At 46.1% G+C, this 18,452-nt stretch overlaps 1 protein-coding gene across 3 annotated transcripts in view; it reads right to left on the bottom strand.

The window, feature by feature from the left end:
- Positions 1–17,957, bottom strand: part of ATIC (5-aminoimidazole-4-carboxamide ribonucleotide formyltransferase/IMP cyclohydrolase) — a 42,653-nt gene extending 24,696 nt beyond the window's left edge. Inside the window, exons 1-7 of one of the 3 annotated variants that reach the window (XM_090044939.1) lie at positions 17,878–17,957; positions 13,943–14,069; positions 10,950–11,026; positions 9,798–9,864; positions 4,960–5,048; positions 2,832–2,983; positions 2,576–2,732 (exon numbers count right to left, since the gene is read on the bottom strand). In XM_090044939.1, the coding sequence (XP_089901065.1) occupies positions 2,576–2,732; positions 2,832–2,983; positions 4,960–5,048; positions 9,798–9,864; positions 10,950–11,026; positions 13,943–14,069; positions 17,878–17,932 (724 nt within the window). In that variant the 5' untranslated portion in view covers positions 17,933–17,957. The other 2 variants (XM_090044940.1, XM_090044937.1) reach the window with 2 other exon arrangements.
- Between the last annotated feature and the right edge of the window lie 495 nt (positions 17,958–18,452).

The raw sequence follows: 18,452 nt of genomic DNA, 5'->3' as shown, positions 1-18,452 counted from the left end.
GGAGGGAGTTCGGCAAAGGTAGGTGCTGGTGTGAATGGGGCCATGGCGGGTCACTGGATGGAGCTGTGGGAGGCTCCAGAGGTGCGGACATGGCTCTCTGCCACTGCGTGTACCTCTTGAGGAGGCATGCAGGGCATATGCCTCTCAGATAAATGCGTGGGGCAGGGGTGGGCTGCCCGCTGCAAGCTGGGGCTCTGTGCCTTTTTGTCTTTGCCTCAGGAGCTGTGTGCTGGTTGCACTGTCTCCCCTGCCTGCCTGGCGCTGGGAGGCACAATATGCCATTGCGCAGCTCCCTGGGCAAAGGAAGCAGGGTCCAGAGCCCCAGCCTGCAGTGGGCAGCTTGCTTCCACCCCATGCACAAATATGGGAGGGAATATGTCCCCCATGTCCCCCCTCCCAGGGTGTGCACAGTAACAGGGAGCCACACACCCCCTCCCCACCCCCTGGCACCCCTGGACAAGCTGCCTGTGGCTCTGTCTCATGACCTGCCCTGGCCCCAGGTCCTATTCACCCCAGTGCCTGCCCCTGCTCCTGCCCCATTCCCTCCCTTACCATGGGGGCCTCAATCTGTGCCACGCCCCCAAACTTACCACAGCAGTACTATCTGTGTGTCTCTGTGTGTTTATCCCTCACTCCCAAGCCACCACCGCCCCCAGCCCTGTTGCTGCCCCTCACTCCTGACCCACAATATCTCCATATCATGCCAGGATGTGTGAGGACTGTACCCCCAGGCTCCAACCCCCCCCTACACACCCACATCCTTCCACACACACACGCACTCCACACCCACCCCCCAACCATACAAAGTGCCTGCATAATTTTTAGTTTTTCTGTGTGGTTAGTTGCACTTAATTGCAATTTTAATTTTTTTAATCATGCAACTAATCACAATAACATTTTAAAATAATTTCACAGCCCTATTAAAAATGAAAACAAATTATTTAAATTGTACATTTCTGTCTCCCTGGAGCATTGGGGTGTTGAAACAAACTCAGACCTCTTCCCTCCACACCCCTCCAATTTAATAGATGTGGACCAAATTCTTTAAACACATACTTAACAATTAATATTCTTACTTTAAACCTGTGAGTAATTCTATTGAAGTGAAACATTCTGCTGAAAGCATATGCTTAGGATCATATAAAATAGGGCTGGAAGGAATCTTAGATCAGGTAAATCCAACCTCCTGTTCAAGCCAGAATCATTTATCCCATCTAAACTATGAGTTTTTGTCTATCCCACTCTTAAAATTCCAAAAATGGAGGTTCCACATTTTCTCTGAGTAGCCGCTTCAAATGTTTAACCACCTTCATAGTTAGAAATTAGGGAGAACTTTCTCATCTGAATTTCCTTTGTTACAGTTTAAGACTGCTGCTCCTTGTCATGGCCCCTGAGACCATAGAGAATAGTCTAACCCCGCTGTCTTTATAATCACCTCATAGGAATTTGAAGACTATTATCAAATCCATCCCCCCCTTTGTCTTTTCTTTTCCAGACTAAATAATCCTAATTTCTTTAGCCTTTCTTTTATAAACCACATTTCCCAGACCTCAAATCATTTTTGCTGCTCTCTGCTTGGCTCTTTCTAGTGTGTCCATGCCTTTCTTGAACGTTAATCTGGACATTTCATCAGAAATACTAAATCTGAAGACTGCAAACTCCTGCAAAAAGAATCTGGTAAAGTGAAATCATCCAAAAACACTTTAATCCTGTCATTGCTGCACACACAGAAATTTAAACAGAAAGAAGCACCTGCTTTCACATGTCTGCACTGGGAGCATTTCAAGAAACAGGAAAAACAGTTGTTGGACTCTTCTGAAAGAGGCTAGGACAGCTGATACTCATCACTTTTGCTGCCACACTTGCAACACAGACCTACAAGCATGTCAACTTCCAACTTTTGAGCATGAAAATCCTTCCAAGAGATTCTTGAATTAAAAGTACAAAGAAATAATGTAAAAGTGAATGAATGCAAGTCCTTAACCCCTTTCCTTACTAGGATACTGCCTACATGAGAGGCATGAAGCCAGAGTTGCTGATCACTGACAGTGGATACAGTTAAAAGGAGGTGTGGGTGGGTGACAAATAAGGGAAGTGAGAAACAAGTAAAGAATCATAAAAGATGGTAAAAGGTTTTCTTTCCTCTATTCTAGTACAGAATTAAGATTGTGCCCTAGAGCAGCTACTCTCTGTCTCTGCTTATTCCTTAACTGTAAACCTATTACTACTTCAGCTTCTTAATAGAGAACTCTGCATCATTTTAATTATGCTACTGCAAGATGCTTCAATCTCAGGAAAAAAACTGTCACAGAATAAGTCAGCTACTGTAATGGAAGCATATGATCAGAGAAAGGCACATACTTCAAAACAACTCCCCTGCACTGTAGTAGGCATGCCACAAGCAATCTAAACCTGTTGTCCAAAAGGCTATAATCAATACCTTTCATGCTCCTAGGAACCAGCAGGGTGCCTACTTGTTCTCCGGAGGATCCCCAATTCATGATCCAGTTCATGACACTTCCACCCTCAAAGGCCCCAGCTTTAGCTCACAATTAAGCACAGGCTTCTGTCTTACCTGTCAAAGGAAGCTTAGGTCTCAGTGTATAGAGCTGTGCAGGGGTCTGATGAGGGTTCATGCCATACCGCAGAGAAAGCTGAGACACCCCCTTACTGTATTCCTTCCTGAAGTAATCAGAGATTGCAGCATCATACTGGGCAGTGTGGGTGAAGGCCTATGGACCAAACAGACAGGACTAGTTGACAGGCCATGCTTTTAAATAAATAAATAAATAAATGAAGTGCATTTTTGCCCCCAAAAGAACATGACAGACCTTTAGTGCCAGCTGGCGTCTGATTTCCAGGGAGGTGTCTGTGTTACTGGATGACTTCATCTCCTTAGCTACACAGGAATAGTCTTCAGGATCACATACAACAGTCACACGAGCATGGTTCTTTGCAGCAGCCCTCAGCAGGGCTACTCCTCCTTCAAAGAAAGGAACCCAGGTGTGTAACATTATTTTTCTGTATTCAAGGACCCTGAAACCCTACATCTTAATAAAAGGTCAATCCTCTCTGGTACAGGGCTACCAAATCCTGAGTCCCATCTCTGATAAATGGAGATAACTATCCATGTGCCTCCCACCTTAGGATCTCAAAGCTCTTTCCAGAGATTGATTAATCTCTGTTGACCAAAACCAGGCCCCGCGTATCCTCTCTCTCTCTCATAAACATAAATGCAATCAGTTATTCAACTCTCTTAAACTGAACAAGGTACCTGGGCCTTGCAAAAAAACCCCCAATGGTTATCTACTAGAGAGAGGTTCTGAACTGTGATGTTTGAGTAACTGGATAGAGGACATACTGAATTAAAAATGAGACTTTTGGATGAATTACTGTGAATCAGGTAGGTGAAGTTTGAAGACACAGATGCTGAAGGGGCACAAAAGAGACAATCAAAACTAATTTCCTATGGCAACAAACTGCACAGGGACAAATCCTCGTTTATTGCAGTGGAGTTTTTCAGTGATCCTCTGGGTCTTGATTAAATGTTTTCCTTTAGCTCATAGCAATGTTATCTGCTCAGGTTGCACGAGAAAGCACGCTCAGTCCGACACTTCCAGACAGAAACCCTTCAAACCTCTATACACGAACTGCTTTCTTAGGTCAAAACATGCCATTCCACTTCTGAACAGCACAGGTCATCTGTAAGTTACCTCTTCCGCTCCCCTTGGCCGGCCCTCGCCCGCCCGCCTGGCAGGGGGGTGAGGCGGTGTCCGGAAGGGGGGGTTGGGACCACCTGGAGTTCGGAACCGTTTCCCTCACCCCAAGGTTACCCAGGTACCTAGCGCTCCGTCCCCTCACCTCGTCCCGCTTGGCGGGGCAGGCGGGGTGGTGCTGGGGCAGAGGTTCAAAGACTCGTGCGCCTCGAGGGGTCCGCGCAGGCGGCCACGGGGAGGTTGGCCGAGGGAGGCCGGGCATGTGCGGACATGCCCACGCCCTCGGCGCTCCCTGCCCGCGCGGCCCCCGGGACAGAGAGGGGTTCCACCCTGCCTCCCTCTCCGCAGAGGGGCCCGGAAGGCCGTTGCCTGTGGGCTGCAGCTCCCTCGCCTCCGTTGTCTTGTTGCCCGTCCCGTCCCTCCAAACCCCCCGTCCTATCACCATCACCCCCGCTGCACCCTCGGGTGGGACGAGGGCAAGCCAAGGGGAGCGGAAGAGGTAACTTACAGATGACCTGTGCTGTTCAGAAACATTTCCGGTCCACTTCTGGATCCACTAGGGAGTGTGCTGGGGGGACCTTTCTGCTCAATGACTGGTGCCTCCTGAGTCTGGTGGGGGCACCCGGGGTCCCCCTGCAGCCAACTGCCAAGCCGGAGGGGGCCCCCCAGCATGCTTCCTGGCAGTACTTCCAGTCTATTGCCAAGCACACGGGGGAGCCCCCACTGCACTCCTGTGGGTCACTCCACCATCGCAGCATTCACAAGCAACACCTGCTACCTCAAGGTATGTAGAAAAGATATATAAAGCTGTGTCTGTGGCCAAATTGCTGATTTTCCGAATCAGTGTTGAATCTTCAGATTTGGATTTGGCCAAATCAAACTGGGAACAGTGATCTGAATCAATTACTTGAATCACTGCCAAATCTGAAATGAACAGGGCCCGTTTCACACAACCCTAATAATTACCATAATAATCTGCTAGGTGGATGTGACGCCTTGAATGAACTGCATCATAAATAGGATATAATCCAGTCATAGATGGGACACGATCATAGATCACCACCACTACTGGAGACTTTTATAAATGGATGTGGTCTTCCAGCAAGTCACAGTGCACCCAATGCACTGTATCAGCTATTGCTTTTGCCATAGCCACAGAGCATCTAACAGCAAACTATACAGCCAGAGCTCTAAGGTCATCCCCCAGTGAAACATCTGTTCTTATAGTTTTCCTTTGACTCACCAATGTCAATTTTTTCAACTGCTTCCTCCACAGTCACATCTGGAGAAGAGACAGTCTTTACAAAGGGATACAAGTTACAAACCACAACTCTAAAAAGTGGAAGAGAAAGCCTGGGTCACTCATCATCAAGAAGTAACATAGTTAAGTCTGACTTAATCATTCACTCAGAACCATTGTTGTTCTTTCAGCATGCTGGCCTTTCCAAGATAAATCAAGACTTTTCCTTTCAGCATGAAATCCTGCATACAAGCTGATCTCTCAAAAGGACTAAGAGAGATAAAGGGTGGACACTGGTAATTTAAAGTTATGTTACAATGATTAGACTAGTACAGGGCTGTCCAACTGGTGGCCTTTAGGCCAGGCTCTGCTCCTCCCACCCCTCTCACAGCTTCCCCCACCCATCTTCAGCTTCCACTACCTGATCCTGCCTCTGGGGGTAGAGCTGAGGGAGCCCACAGCCTCATAGACCCAGGGACCCTGTCCAGTGCAGCATGGGGTGCTGGCATGGTACAGCAGGGCACCTGCTGCATGGCATAGTGGGAGGGGCCTATATGGCACAGCATGAAGTGTACGGGAGTGTCAAGATGATGCAATAAGGGAGTGCAAATGGTGTGGGATGTGTGCCTGCGGTGTGCATGTGGGAGGGGAGGGGGAGCACAGCACAGTGCAGCAAGGGACAGGTGTTTTGAGGTGCTTAACATGAGATACTTTAAATGGTCTTTATTCCATGAGTAGATAGCACTGTGAAAAATCAGGATCCTCCAAAACATCTCCACGTCAAGCACCCAAGATCAATAGTCAATTAAAAATAATTAATCCAACATAATCTAAATTCTTAGATTCAAAGAGTCAGAAGGGACCTCAGTGGACCATCTAGTACCACCCCCTGCCCCTGGCAGGCAAGAAAAGAGTCACCAACCCTGGGGTCACGTGATCCAGGTCAGGTGCCTGTCCAGTCTCCTCTTGAAAACCCTCATGAACGGGGCGAGTACCACCTCCCTTGGGAGCCCATTCCAGATTCTGGCACCCCTGACCATGAAGAACTTCTCCTAATGTCCAGCCTAAGCCTTCTCTCTAGTAGCTTATGGCCATTGTTCCTTGTCATTCCAGGGGGTGCCCTGGTGAACAAATCATCACCTACTTCTTGTTGCTCTCCCCCTATGAATTTGTACACCACCACAAGGTCCCCTCTTAGCCTTCTCTTGGAGAGGCTGAAAAGGTTAAGGTCCCTTAGCCTTTCCCTCGTAGGGCCTTCCCTGCAGGTCTCTAATCAGGCGTGTGGCTCTTTGGACCCTCTCCAGGTTGTCTGCATCCTGCTTGAACTGCAGCATCCAGAACTGGACACAGTACTCCAGCTGCGGTCTGACCAGAGCCATATAGAGAGGGAGAATCACCTCCCTGGACCTGTTTGTGAAGCACCTACGGATGCACGACAAGGTGCAATTGACTCTGCCGACTACTTCATCACATTGGCGTCTCATGTTCATTCTGGAGTCAACAGCGACTCCAAGATCTTCTTCTGCCTCAGTGGAGCTGAGAAGGTCACCCCCCAGCCTGTAGGCATGATGGCAGTTCTTCCTCCCTAGGTGCAGCACCTCGCACTTGTCCTTATTGAATTGCATCCTGCTGCTCTCTGCCCACTTCCCCAACCTGTCTAAGTCAGCCTGGATCTGGTTCCTCCTCTCCAGGGTGTTAGCTTCACACCGTAATTTTGTGTCATCTGCAAATTTGGACAGGGTGCTTCCCACCCCCTTGTCCAGATCGCTGATGAAGATGTTGAACAGCACAGGCCCCAGAACTGAGCCCTGAGGGACTCCACTGCCCACATCTTTCCAGGTTGACACCAATCTGACTGCTAAAAGCCCATGTTGGTTACTCCTCCACATCACATTAGCCAGCAGATGTGCTTCTTGATAATATTTTCTAGGATTTTCCCTGGCATAGAAGTAAGTGACTGGTCTAGTTCCCCAGGTCCTCCTTCCTTAAACACTGGGGTGACATTAGCCCTTTTCCAATCCTCTGGAACCTGACCCAAGTGCCATGAGCACTCATATATCCTTGCTAGTGGATCAGCTATGACCCCCACTAATTCCTTCATTACCCATGGGTGGAGTTCCTCTGGCCCTGGTGATGTGAATACGTCCAGTCCCCCCAAGTGTCTTTGTACCGCGTCAGCACTGACCATTGATTGGCTGATGTTCCCTTCGTTGGTGTCCATGATATATGTTGAGGGTTTGTCTAGATTTCCATTTAAGAAGACAGAGGCAAAAAACTCATTGAAGAGCTCTGTCTTGTCCCTGCTATCTATCACTAAGCCCCACTGCCCATCCCGTATGGGTCCTAGGCTACCCCACACCCTTTTTTTGCTCCTGACATTCCTAAAGGAGGACTTTTTATTGTCCTTAATCCCTGATGCTAGCCTGAGTTCTAGAGTTGCCTTGGCCTTCCTGACCGACTCCCTGTGAGTGTGGGCAAAGAAAAATACTCCCCTTTGCTAGCTACCCCCTGCTTCTATTTCCTGTGCGCCTCTTTTTTTTGCCCTTAAGGTATCTTGGATGCCCCTGGTTAGCCAAAGGGGCTTCCTGGCCCCCTTATCCCCTTTCCTCTGCCATGGGATTGACTTACTCTGAGCCCAAAGAATGGTTTCCTTGAGGAATTCCCCAAACTATCCATGAGCAGGAAGTTACATACTTTCACTTTCTCAAGTACTGACAATATGATATCCAGAAAGTCATTAAACCCCAATACTGCATATCCAGAGTTCCCTTTTTTATAAACCCAATTGCCCATTACAGTGGTTGCATTTTAGAAACCCTTCAGCAAGCCTTTCTGGGGCTTGAATAGGGGCTTTTTCCCATCTCAAGGCAAGGTGGATTCTATAAAAAATAACTTCCAGATATAATTAGGTAAAGGGTCCATCTATTCATTATTATGTCTCCAGCAATACTCAATAATGCATAAGGTAACAATCCCTCTTGCCATAAATGCACCTAGTGTAACATACAAGTGGTAGGAAAGGGAAGAAATCAATCTTTACATTCTGATGCAAATAGCTTAACTCTAAAGCATGAATGAATTGCGTCAGTTTGTTATCTGGACTTGTCCTTATACAAGTGTAAGCTGTCACAAAGGTAACTTGCCACAATATATATTCAGCCACAGCAGCAAGTTCCACAGGAGGACAGAGTCATGTGCACCTGAGATGAACTGCTGTTTAGTACTCCCTGATCTTCCTGTGACATGATGAAATCAATGCAAGGGCCTGCTTAGTTTTCAACAAAACCTTTATATCCCTTCTGTCTCCAGTTTTGTTGCAACTCATTTACCACATCCCATTCACTCAGGCCATGACTTCTTTTCTAGCCATCTTTGCTGCTAAGTCACTGAGGTGTTTCACAGTCTCCACAGAGAGTAAGATCCCAAGCTGGTGTAAACTTACAGAGCTTCATTGACTTCCTTGTCACTAACACTATCTATGCAAATCAAGGTAGTAAATACAATTGCTTATCACCTTCACTGCATAACTGAATTCAACAGAGCAGAAGACAGGAATCTGCACCTTTTAAAGTAAAATAATCAAATCAGATCTACTACCCCAGATAAGGCTGCACCCCCTGCTCACCCAAACACAGAACAGGGAACACCTTTTCTTCCCCTTTCAATCAAGGCAAACCTCAGCAATCATGCCCTGTACTGCCATCACCACAGGCAATTATGGTTATAGTTTTTTAAATTCCACGATTCCAAACTTAGTCCAAAACCAACTGATGCAGACATGTGGTACTCCAAATTTTCAACCCATGGACTGGATTTGCAGTCCCAGGTTGATCCATAGGCCAGATCCAGTGTGCAGTGCTGGCCCAGCCTGGGCCCAATTCAGCCACCTAGAAATAGGATGACAGAGCCGGGACCCAATCCAGCTGCGCAGGACTGGGGGCCCATGCAGCCACATGGGACTTGGAAATTTGGCATTTAGGGAGCAGTGGCAGCATTAACTGCCACCACTCCCCCACTGCCAAATTTCGAGACATATATGGAGCCTTGTGGACAAATAATGCTTCCTCCCAAGCCAGTCAATCTTACTGAAGCAGAACCACTCATTTTAAACTGGCGATATGTCAAAGAATAGAAGCAGTATAATCAGTTAAGGTTGATCAGTGCTTTGAAGTGACTAATTCCAGAACTACCCTGGGTAAAGATAAAAATATTTTAATGCAGACCACAGAAACCTGCAGGAATCCATGTGACTTAGTTTTTTGTTTTCATGTGATTCAGCCTATTGAGATCTGGTGATGATACCCAAAAACAGTGATTTTCTTCCTATAATGTGGCCTGTAATCTTTGTGTGTATCTATTATGTTTGAATTTCAACATAAGTTCATGGATTAAATAGAATTGCACAAATTTCAAAAGGCATGTTTATTAAGCAAGCATTTCAAAATCAAAGTAATTGTCTGATCAGCCCCCTTGAACCAATTCCAGTAGAATTGCACCTGCTTGGACAGGTCTGAACTTGGCTCTGAAAGGAATATGCAAGGTCATATTACATTGCATTATGCTCATCAGAAGGTCAAACTCTTGCATTTTGTCGAAATTTAATGGTGCTCCCCCACTGTTAAAACCTAACTAACTAACAAGCCATTTTGGCTATATTCCTAGCCATGACACATCTGCCAAAAATATTTTATTTCATCAGTGTAATCCAGCAGGGAACAAAACAAAAACATAAACTGGCATTTTCTTGCAAATTCCCAGGCACTTGCTCACTCACTCCTCAGCATTTTCTGATTTGTTCCTAATGATTTCCGATCAACCGCACTATGTTTTTGGTAGCTCACCTTACAAGGCTGAAATCCTGTTTGTCCATATCAGCTTTATCTTCTGGTATGCTGCGAGCCAGTATTCCTAGTTATAACAACAAGGATTGTTTCACAAAGTTCTTCTTTGGAAAAAAAATCTCAGCATTTTTCTTCAGTACATGTGCTCCCTCACAGTTTCCCTCCACAAAGATGATCCACTTACGTTTAAGACTCAACCTCTGCACCAAAATCCCATTTCAGTTGCTTCCTGGACCGGATGCTCAAGTTGCTTGCTAACAATTTTTTTCAGTGTTAAATTCTAAAGCACCCCAAGGGCTGAACAGAAAATCTGAAAACTGCACTAAATAAGCAGCCAATTGATAACCTCAACCATGGAACTGTCATTAAAGTTTCTGGGGCATAGGCGAAGAAGAAAAAGCTCCTTGCCACTCCTTACCCCAAAATAAATAAACCATATGTAATAAGTGAAGTGGTAATAAATAAGTTGTGCCTTGGGTAATAAGATACAGCTGACTAACTGATAAATAGGAAATGAGGGAGAGAAAAATGCAACTGATTGTCTAGTCTAGCAGTTCCCAATCTGTGCTACGGGTACCACCAGTGGTACGTGTTAACAGACTTATTATAATTACTTTATATGACAAAAATTTGCTGGTGATACTTAAGATAGAACTAAAAAGTTTGCTGGTGGTACTTTACTTTGTATCATTTTAAATTGGCGGTGAGCAATCAGTCAGACTTTGGAAACCACTGGTCTAGTCTACAGCAACTGGGAGAGTACAAGTCAGACATGGACAGCATTTGGAGCCCTTTCGAAAGGGGGACATTTCAAAAGGGCAGCAGAAAAATGTCAGTGTTATAGTAACCTAGGGAGGAAGTCACAACACCCACCTTCTGCTGAAACCTAGGCTGATGTGCTTGTCATGCAGCTAACTATTATGCCCCTTCTTCATGGGAAAACCCCATCAGTGGAGACAGTGGCCAGGGTATATGCAAGATCCTTTCAATATTTCTTTGACCCCATGAACTCTCTCTTCCTAGCTTGTTACTAGGATGAGATCAGAGATTTCTATCCTCATTCTCTGATCCTATTAGCCAAGCCCCTAAAATGCCATTTGACAAACCATCCCTGACTTCTGTTCGGATGGAAGCATGTCAGCAGCAACTTACCAGCATGGACTGCAGGATGAAGGGTTTTTACGCGCCCCCCTAACATTTCAGGAAATCCAGTCAGATCAGACACATCTCTGTGCCGAGAGAAGAAAGAACATCACCATGACTGTTCTATACTTGTGATACTTCTATGCTTGCTGGTCAACTTAATGTATCAAGTTCAAAATTCATTATCTGCATTAAGGGCCCAATCTAGTCCCATATAAAGGAACAGGAGTTCTACTGCCTTCAGTGGTAGAACAGACCCTAAGGTTAGACCTTGACAGTTTTGAGCTTAAAGGGATGCCCTTACATTAGGAAGACTAAAAAGTACACATAGCAGCTTTATTTTGGTCTGTGTGTGAAACTTGGGACATCTCCAATAGCAGATGAAAAAAGAAAGATTCTTATACATTTCAATACCTTGAATGCACCTAAGGATGAAGCCAATGAAAAGCAGCTATGTCTAGTTATTTATCACATAGCTCAGGTTTTTCCAGTTCCTAACAGCTGCTAGGTATTTCAGGGACAGGGAGTCACTGCAACTATGCTGTAGGTTAAAGAAGATATGATTTTTTGTTCTGTTAAGCCTGCTGTGACTGACAGTAACTAGCAAAATGTTACTAGGAATAGCCAATTATTTGCAGAAACATGGCAGGAATGCTCATGTAACTGATTTCTCAGTTAAATTCCTGATATGTAACTGGTTTCCTATATTTAACTAGACACTGACCTACATTTTATAGAAAAAACTACATTTAACACAGAAGAAAGAGAGAAAGAACACAGCTCTCTGCCTGTAACAGTCCAGCAGACATTCCACCAAAAACCTTATTAGGCATTAGTTGCTTTTCCCATGAACAGAAACAAAGCATGCATTCTCCTACTCAAATTAAATTGAACTTCAATTATTTTGTCAATGAGAGCACGTGGTGAAATAAGCAAAATCAGCAAAAGTTGAGTTAACGTGACCACTATCCTCACAGATAGAAACTATGACTTTTTCTTAAAGTAACTCTTTATCCTGGAAGATGCAGAGTAGAGAAGCTGCACAAGTTGGGAAATTAAAGTTTCAGAAGACAAATTAAAATGACAGCATATCTGCCAAATAAAGATGCTTTTCTAGAGGCAGCATTTTAGATATTATTCCTCAGCTCAGACTCACAAAAGTTCAAGGCATGAAACACCATTCAAGCTGTCGGAGAGTTGTAAATATGGTCCCATGGTATAGCAAAGGAAAATTGTCCTACATTATACCCAAAACACTTGGAGTAAAGAAAAGCAACCCTTTTAAATTAGACACTAAGGCCGCATCCAGACTAACAGGGGCATGCGCTTGCAATGGCACAAACAATGTGCTTGTCCTGTTTAACCGGGCTCCATATACTGGGGGTGGAGCTGGCTAAGGTGCAATGTGCTTCACACAGGGGAGCAGGCAGCCCTGGCTGGCTGCCTTCGTCTCAGTGTGCCTCAGAGCCAGTGTGCCTCAGAGCAGGGACTCCACCTTGGAGTAGCTGGTGTGCCTCAGCCCAGGGCTCCCCCAACTCGTGCATGCTATTTGATGTGCTTTACAATGTTTTTTTTTTTTCCCCGGGGGGGTGGTGTTTGCTACCAGGAAATCCTCGTAGCAAATTTTGCCCCCATGCTGCAAATTAGCAGTGCTGCACAGTTTAAGGTGCAACGCATATAGTCTGTGGGCTACACCAAGGTTTGTGGTGCCACAAACTGCACATGCCTGCATGTGCGGACACAGTCTAAAGGGTCATGGATTAGTTCTTGTTGAACCTAGTCAGATGCCTCCATGGCATCGCTCCAGAAAGAAACAAATGTAGACTCTATACATTTAATTTCTAGGATAAATGGACACGCAGCCTGAAAGATCTTTTGTAATACCAGTGGCATTTGGGAAACACTGGAGCAGACTAAAGAGGTTAAAGAGTCTCTGATTTCTCCCCTCCCCACTCTTAGCACTGAGGAGAAAAGGTTTTGCTGAAGATTTCTGGATGAACTAAGGGAATTATCATTCTCTGTGGGTGGGATTTTAAAATCATCCACATGACTTAGGAACACAAACAGCATTGACTTTCAACAAGGCTTGATCGCCAACAAGCCATTTTTGAAAATCCAACTCTATTAAGCAGCTCAAAACATGTCATTCCCAACTGATGCTCTACAAATACACTTAGTCCCTACCCCAAACACCTACAAACAGGTCTCATAAATACAGTATTTAAAAAAAATAGATGTCTGTTTTTTTACATCAAGAAATAATCCAGGTAAACTCTTAAGGATTCAGTGTTCCCCTCCTGTAAAATGTAGCTTTAATTCTGCTCCTGTTTTAATTTTAAAAATTGGGAAATAATGAATCTGCTTTTCACTTCCTTCAGCTCATGACTGCTCAGAGTCAGAAGAAACAGTAAAAAGGGAGGGAGAGATTCTCATGACTGTGTGCCCTGCTCTGACCTTCACTGCTGTCATGGCTAGAGAGAGGGTTCAGAGAAGTGGAGCTGAACACTCAACAAGCAGGGAACAGGGAAATTTGGAGGCACCATAAATACCCACAGGTTGCCCCACGCAGTCATCCAGCATATTCTTTCTTGCATGCCATTGGAAATGTTCTTAAAACAAAGAATCTCCAAATCTATTATATTCTTGCTGTCCCACAAACAGAGATCAATACGGGGCTGCCTGCATGCATGAGTGTTAGAGCCAGGTTTCAGAATTTAAAACAACATATTGTCTCATATAAAACACCTGGAGCAAAGGCAAACCACAAAACATCTGGAATGTAGGTACCTTTTCTTCCCCCCAGTCACTATACGAAAGTACTTGTACCAATATACTCTAGTCAGTCTGCTCCCAGTCAAGGAGCAAGACTTAGATTTTTGCTGGTATTGAATTATATTTTCTTCCCTCAGTTTAGAAGTGATATGATCAAATGATTTAAAAGTCTTCAAAACATTTGACAGAGTTTTGTCTGGGATTTATACAAGCGCAATTAGAGTTCTTACCTGACCTGCAGACCACCATCCCTAAGGCATTTGGCTGTTCCTCCAGAGGCAACTAATCCCAAACCAAGAGAACCGAGACATTTTGCAAATTCTACCAGGCCAGTCTTGTCCGAGACGCTGAAGAGGGCTGGAAAGGGAAAAAAAACATGAAAATTCTGGTAGTGTAAAAGCAATGTTGTAGCCATGGTGGTCCAGAAATGATGTCGGGGGTGAAGGTTTCTTAAGACGATATCTTTTATTGGATCAATGATGTAGCTGAGATAAAGATAGATAAGTTTTTGGATTTAAGACATTCTTCCTTGGGTCTCAAATTCTGGTACACACAGGTGGCTGTTTCTTTGGAGGCTGCATATACACAACTAACCACATGAGATTTTCCCTCGTTTACTTAAAACTACAAAAAAAAAAAAAAAAAAAATCAGTCCTGTAGAAATCAAGGTATTCAGATTTGGAAGTATGTTACTAAAGAATCTAACATTGGACATGGACACACAGCACGGTTGCTACATTATGATTTATCCTGGATTTTACTTAGCAGTAAAATACAACCAGCTTTCCCAAGCCATCTGTCTGCAGCAGGTGTTATTAGAACACCTGGTCACCAAGGAGTGGTGGAGTTGGTTTGCACCGAACAAAGGGTTCTCTGGAATGAAAGTAGAAAGCAGACACAAGATGGTACACTGATGTAACTTACACCTGTATATAGTTAATCTTGACTTTCCTAGGAATACCTTTACCCACGGTAGAGTGGCTTACCCTGACTACACATCATATCTTTACTTCATTTCTACCCTAGAATAACGCCAAAATACTCTGGAGTAATTGTTTTGTGTGTCTGCATTCAGTAGCATTAAATACCAGCCTACACTTCTGGGCCATTGTGTCTCCTACCAACGTGCTGGACTGCAACTCAGGAGACACAGGTTCTACTCCCAGTTCTATGACTAGTCTGCAAGGTGAGCTTTGGCAAAATATATTGGTCTGTCCCACAGTTCCTTTATCTGCAAAATCCTGTTCCTTTGCAATGCCCACCATACCACAGCACAACAAATAGGCCCACTCCTTTGCAACATCCTTTGAAATGAGTCATCTTCTTCTTCTCACGTCCCTGTCATAAACTTTGAAATGAGTTAATGAATAACATGAGGGCTAGATAATAAAGGAGAGCAGCATTTGAATACCCATCAGGAAAATCAGCATTATTAAATCTGGTTGGAGACTGAGTGTCCAGATCCCATAGGCCAGGGATGCCCAAATCATCTAGCCCTGCAAACATGATCATTAGGCTGTGTCATCTGGCCTGGAAGTCTGGAAATCTGGTGGTAGAACAAGCAGCAGCAGTGTTAATTGCCATTGCTTCAGGAGGTGGAGTGATTCACATGGCTACAGCTCCACTGCTGCCAAATTTCTGAGCCTGTGGGGTGCCCTGCAGGCTGGAGGACATGCGTCCATGGGTCACATCTGGCCTGTGGGCCTTATCCTGGTCACCCCTGCCATGGGCAATTCTGAAGAGCTCAAGCAGAATATTTTTCACTTAGGTCAGCAACAAAAGTATTGGTTTCAACAATAGTAACTTAAGTAGCAAGGAAGAGAAATTCTCTTTGTTGCAGGAATTACTGAGGAAAAAAAGTCTATGGCCTATGCTGTGCAGGAGGTCACACTAAATGATTACAATCATTCTCTCTAGCATTTCTAATATAGAAATCTATTAGTTTCACTCCAGAGTTTCTGGCTTCTCTCTTCTGCTGTAATTTAAACCTTTACATAACCAGGTCTGACATTTTAACCAAGGAAAACCAAGCTTTGCTTCCATGGTCTGCAAGGATTTAACAAATACTTCACAACAGTGATCTCTATCTACTGATAAACTTACCAAGAGGTAAATGTGGATACCAATGTAGGGTGTTCTTACCTACCCTCCTCAACAATGCAGCCTAATGGCTCCAACCAACCCTAGTTCAGAGATCCAGAAAACCAACATAGTAAGTTACACGCATAAACTCGTAAACATTACGCATATCAAATTTACAGGCACAAGAGTCTGCAAGATTGGAGCCTTTACTTGCCCACAGTAAGAAGGGAAGTGGCTACTGTCTTGCTAGCTGGATTCATCAAACTGTAAAACTGTAACAGGGCCATGCACAGATAAAACCAATGCTCATCGGTGCTTGCCTTGCTCTATTGTTCGATATGTGAAGCACCTTGATACATAAAGAAACTGATAGCTACCTTCAGTTTCTGCTGGGCAACCAAAAGCTGAGTCATTTAAGTGACTTGATTCCCACAGCCAACCAGTGTCAGAAATAAAGCACCCAGAAAGGTTCTAACGTTATCCCACCTGCCCTTACGTTACAGGTTTTAACCAAGGCCGCTCACACAGTTGAAGATACCCAGGGAGAACCCTGCATCCACAAACAAAACTGACGGTGGCACACAGGCCAGCATCCCTTCCAAGGGCTCAGAAGAAAATCAGTGAACAAGTAATAAGGGGTGTGAAGGCAGAAAATGAGTGGGTTTGTATTTGCTGCTTTGAAGGTGATATCATCTGTCATGTACCTACATAAAGAATGGGATCTATTTATCTTTATTCCTTCATGTTCTGAGCCACGTCTACTTCCACGTCTGACAAACTAACTTTTTAAAACTACTGCTCACCCAACCAGCCATGCAGAGCAGGCTGGATTCTGCCATGGTCTTGTCTTGACACAATTATTAACTAAAGCCGTGATGTGGCAACGATCTTGCACAGACAGAATCGGGGCCTGTTATCTGGCTGCAATGCACTCTTACAGGTGTTGCTGAAAGGGCCGGAGTGAACCACAGCCTGATGGCCAGATCCCAGGCTGTGACTGCAAGCGCAGCCCATGGAAAAGGCCCACTTTTGTGAAGCAAGGGGCTTTGAGACAGAGCTCAGAAGCACCCCTTTGAACAACAGCATTTGAGAAGATGGGCTGAGCCGAGGCAGTGCAGATCATGAGCACTTGGGTGTAAAATGCAATTTATAGCAGACCCCTACACACACTCTAATGACTAAGCGCCATTCCTCCAACAAGCTGCATCGACTTTCAAGGAGGCTTGATTCCCAACACGCTGCTCCTGAAAATCCCACTTTAGTAAGAGGCTCAAAACATGTCACCCCCACCTGCATCAGGCACTGCACAAATACATGCTAAGACCCAGTCCCTACTCCAAACAGCTGCACCACATGGTATAAAAACACAGTCAAAAGAAGACGTCTTTGTTCCCCCCCACCCCCATCAAGAAATCAGCCGGCAAACTCCTTGGGATTCAGCGCCCCTCCAGTTATAGGCAGCTTTTATCCCGCTCCCATCTGCAGTTTCCAAGTTGTTTCTCAGAGCTAAACTTTGATGAAGACTTAGGAAAGAAGGAAGTTCAGGATTGGACTGGGTGAGCTCCTGAGGCCCCTTTCAACCCCGATTCCCTGTTGCTTTTCTCTTCCTTCCACTCAGGACTGGTTGGAAACAGGGCACTGGGCCTGGCTGCCTGCAAATGAAGCCCAGCCCCTGCTGTTTTATGTTCAGGGTATCTCGTACTCCCATAGTTGATTTATTTTGTGGCCTCTCCCTGCTCAGAGGGGAAAGCAAGCCTGGGGGGGGGGGTCTATTGTCCCGAGTTCCCAGCACTCACCCGTCCCCTTCAGCCCACCCATCCCACAGGGACATCACGTATGGTGCGGGATTCTCCTTGGAGCCCACCTGGGAGGCTGCACCAAGCACCCCCCGCCCCCCAACTAAGTTTTCCGGCAGAGCCAGGCGCGCGCCCGGCAGTGCCGCGAGGCTGGGAGCCGGGGCCGCGGGGGGAGCGTTACCCAGCTCCTGCCCTGTAGCCATGGTGCGCGACGGCCCGACCCCTGCTGCCGCCGCCGCTGCGCCCGGGGAGGAGGGAGAGGGGGCGGGGGCGACCTGCACACATACCCGGGCACCACGTGGGGGGCGGCTCTGGGGGCCGGGGGAGGGGCTGGGCGAGCATGCTGGGAGCTGGGCAGGCAGCCCCCCACCCCCCCCCCCCCCGGCCTGGCGCCGAGTACCTGCGACTTTGGAGCTAGGGGCGGCTCCACAAAGGGCAAGGGGTGGGGGAGTTGTAAAGGCAAGCCGGGAGCAGGCGGGCTTTTCTCCAGTTCTTGTTGCAGCTGAGCGGGGAAAGCCCCTCCTTTCCCCCCATGGCAGATCAGTGGCTGCTCCTAGTCGTTTGGCGAGCATCAAAGGCCCAGGAGCGGAGCAGCTGCCAGGTGTCGTGAGCCTGAGGCCCGCCAGCAGCTGCCACGCGTGCGTGAGGCAGTCCCGCAGCCGCGGGAAACGTTGCCCTCCACGGGGGCCCTGGCGCGGGAGCAAAGTACCCCGTTTTCTCGACTGAGGTGCTCCCTCAGCGTTGTGGCTGGTGAAGGTTGGGGGATCACTGAACTAGATGATGCCTTCCACCTTATAGGCACTGACTAAAGGGTATCTGTCTATCTATCTATCTATCCTTTAATGCCTATAATAGTACCTAT

This window comes from Crocodylus siamensis, chromosome 4 (genome assembly GCF_052110815.1).
Source record: "Crocodylus siamensis isolate JL-2025a chromosome 4, ASM5211081v1, whole genome shotgun sequence".
Taxonomy (NCBI): domain Eukaryota; kingdom Metazoa; phylum Chordata; order Crocodylia; family Crocodylidae; genus Crocodylus; species Crocodylus siamensis.
This window is presented reverse-complemented; position numbering and strand designations above follow the sequence as displayed.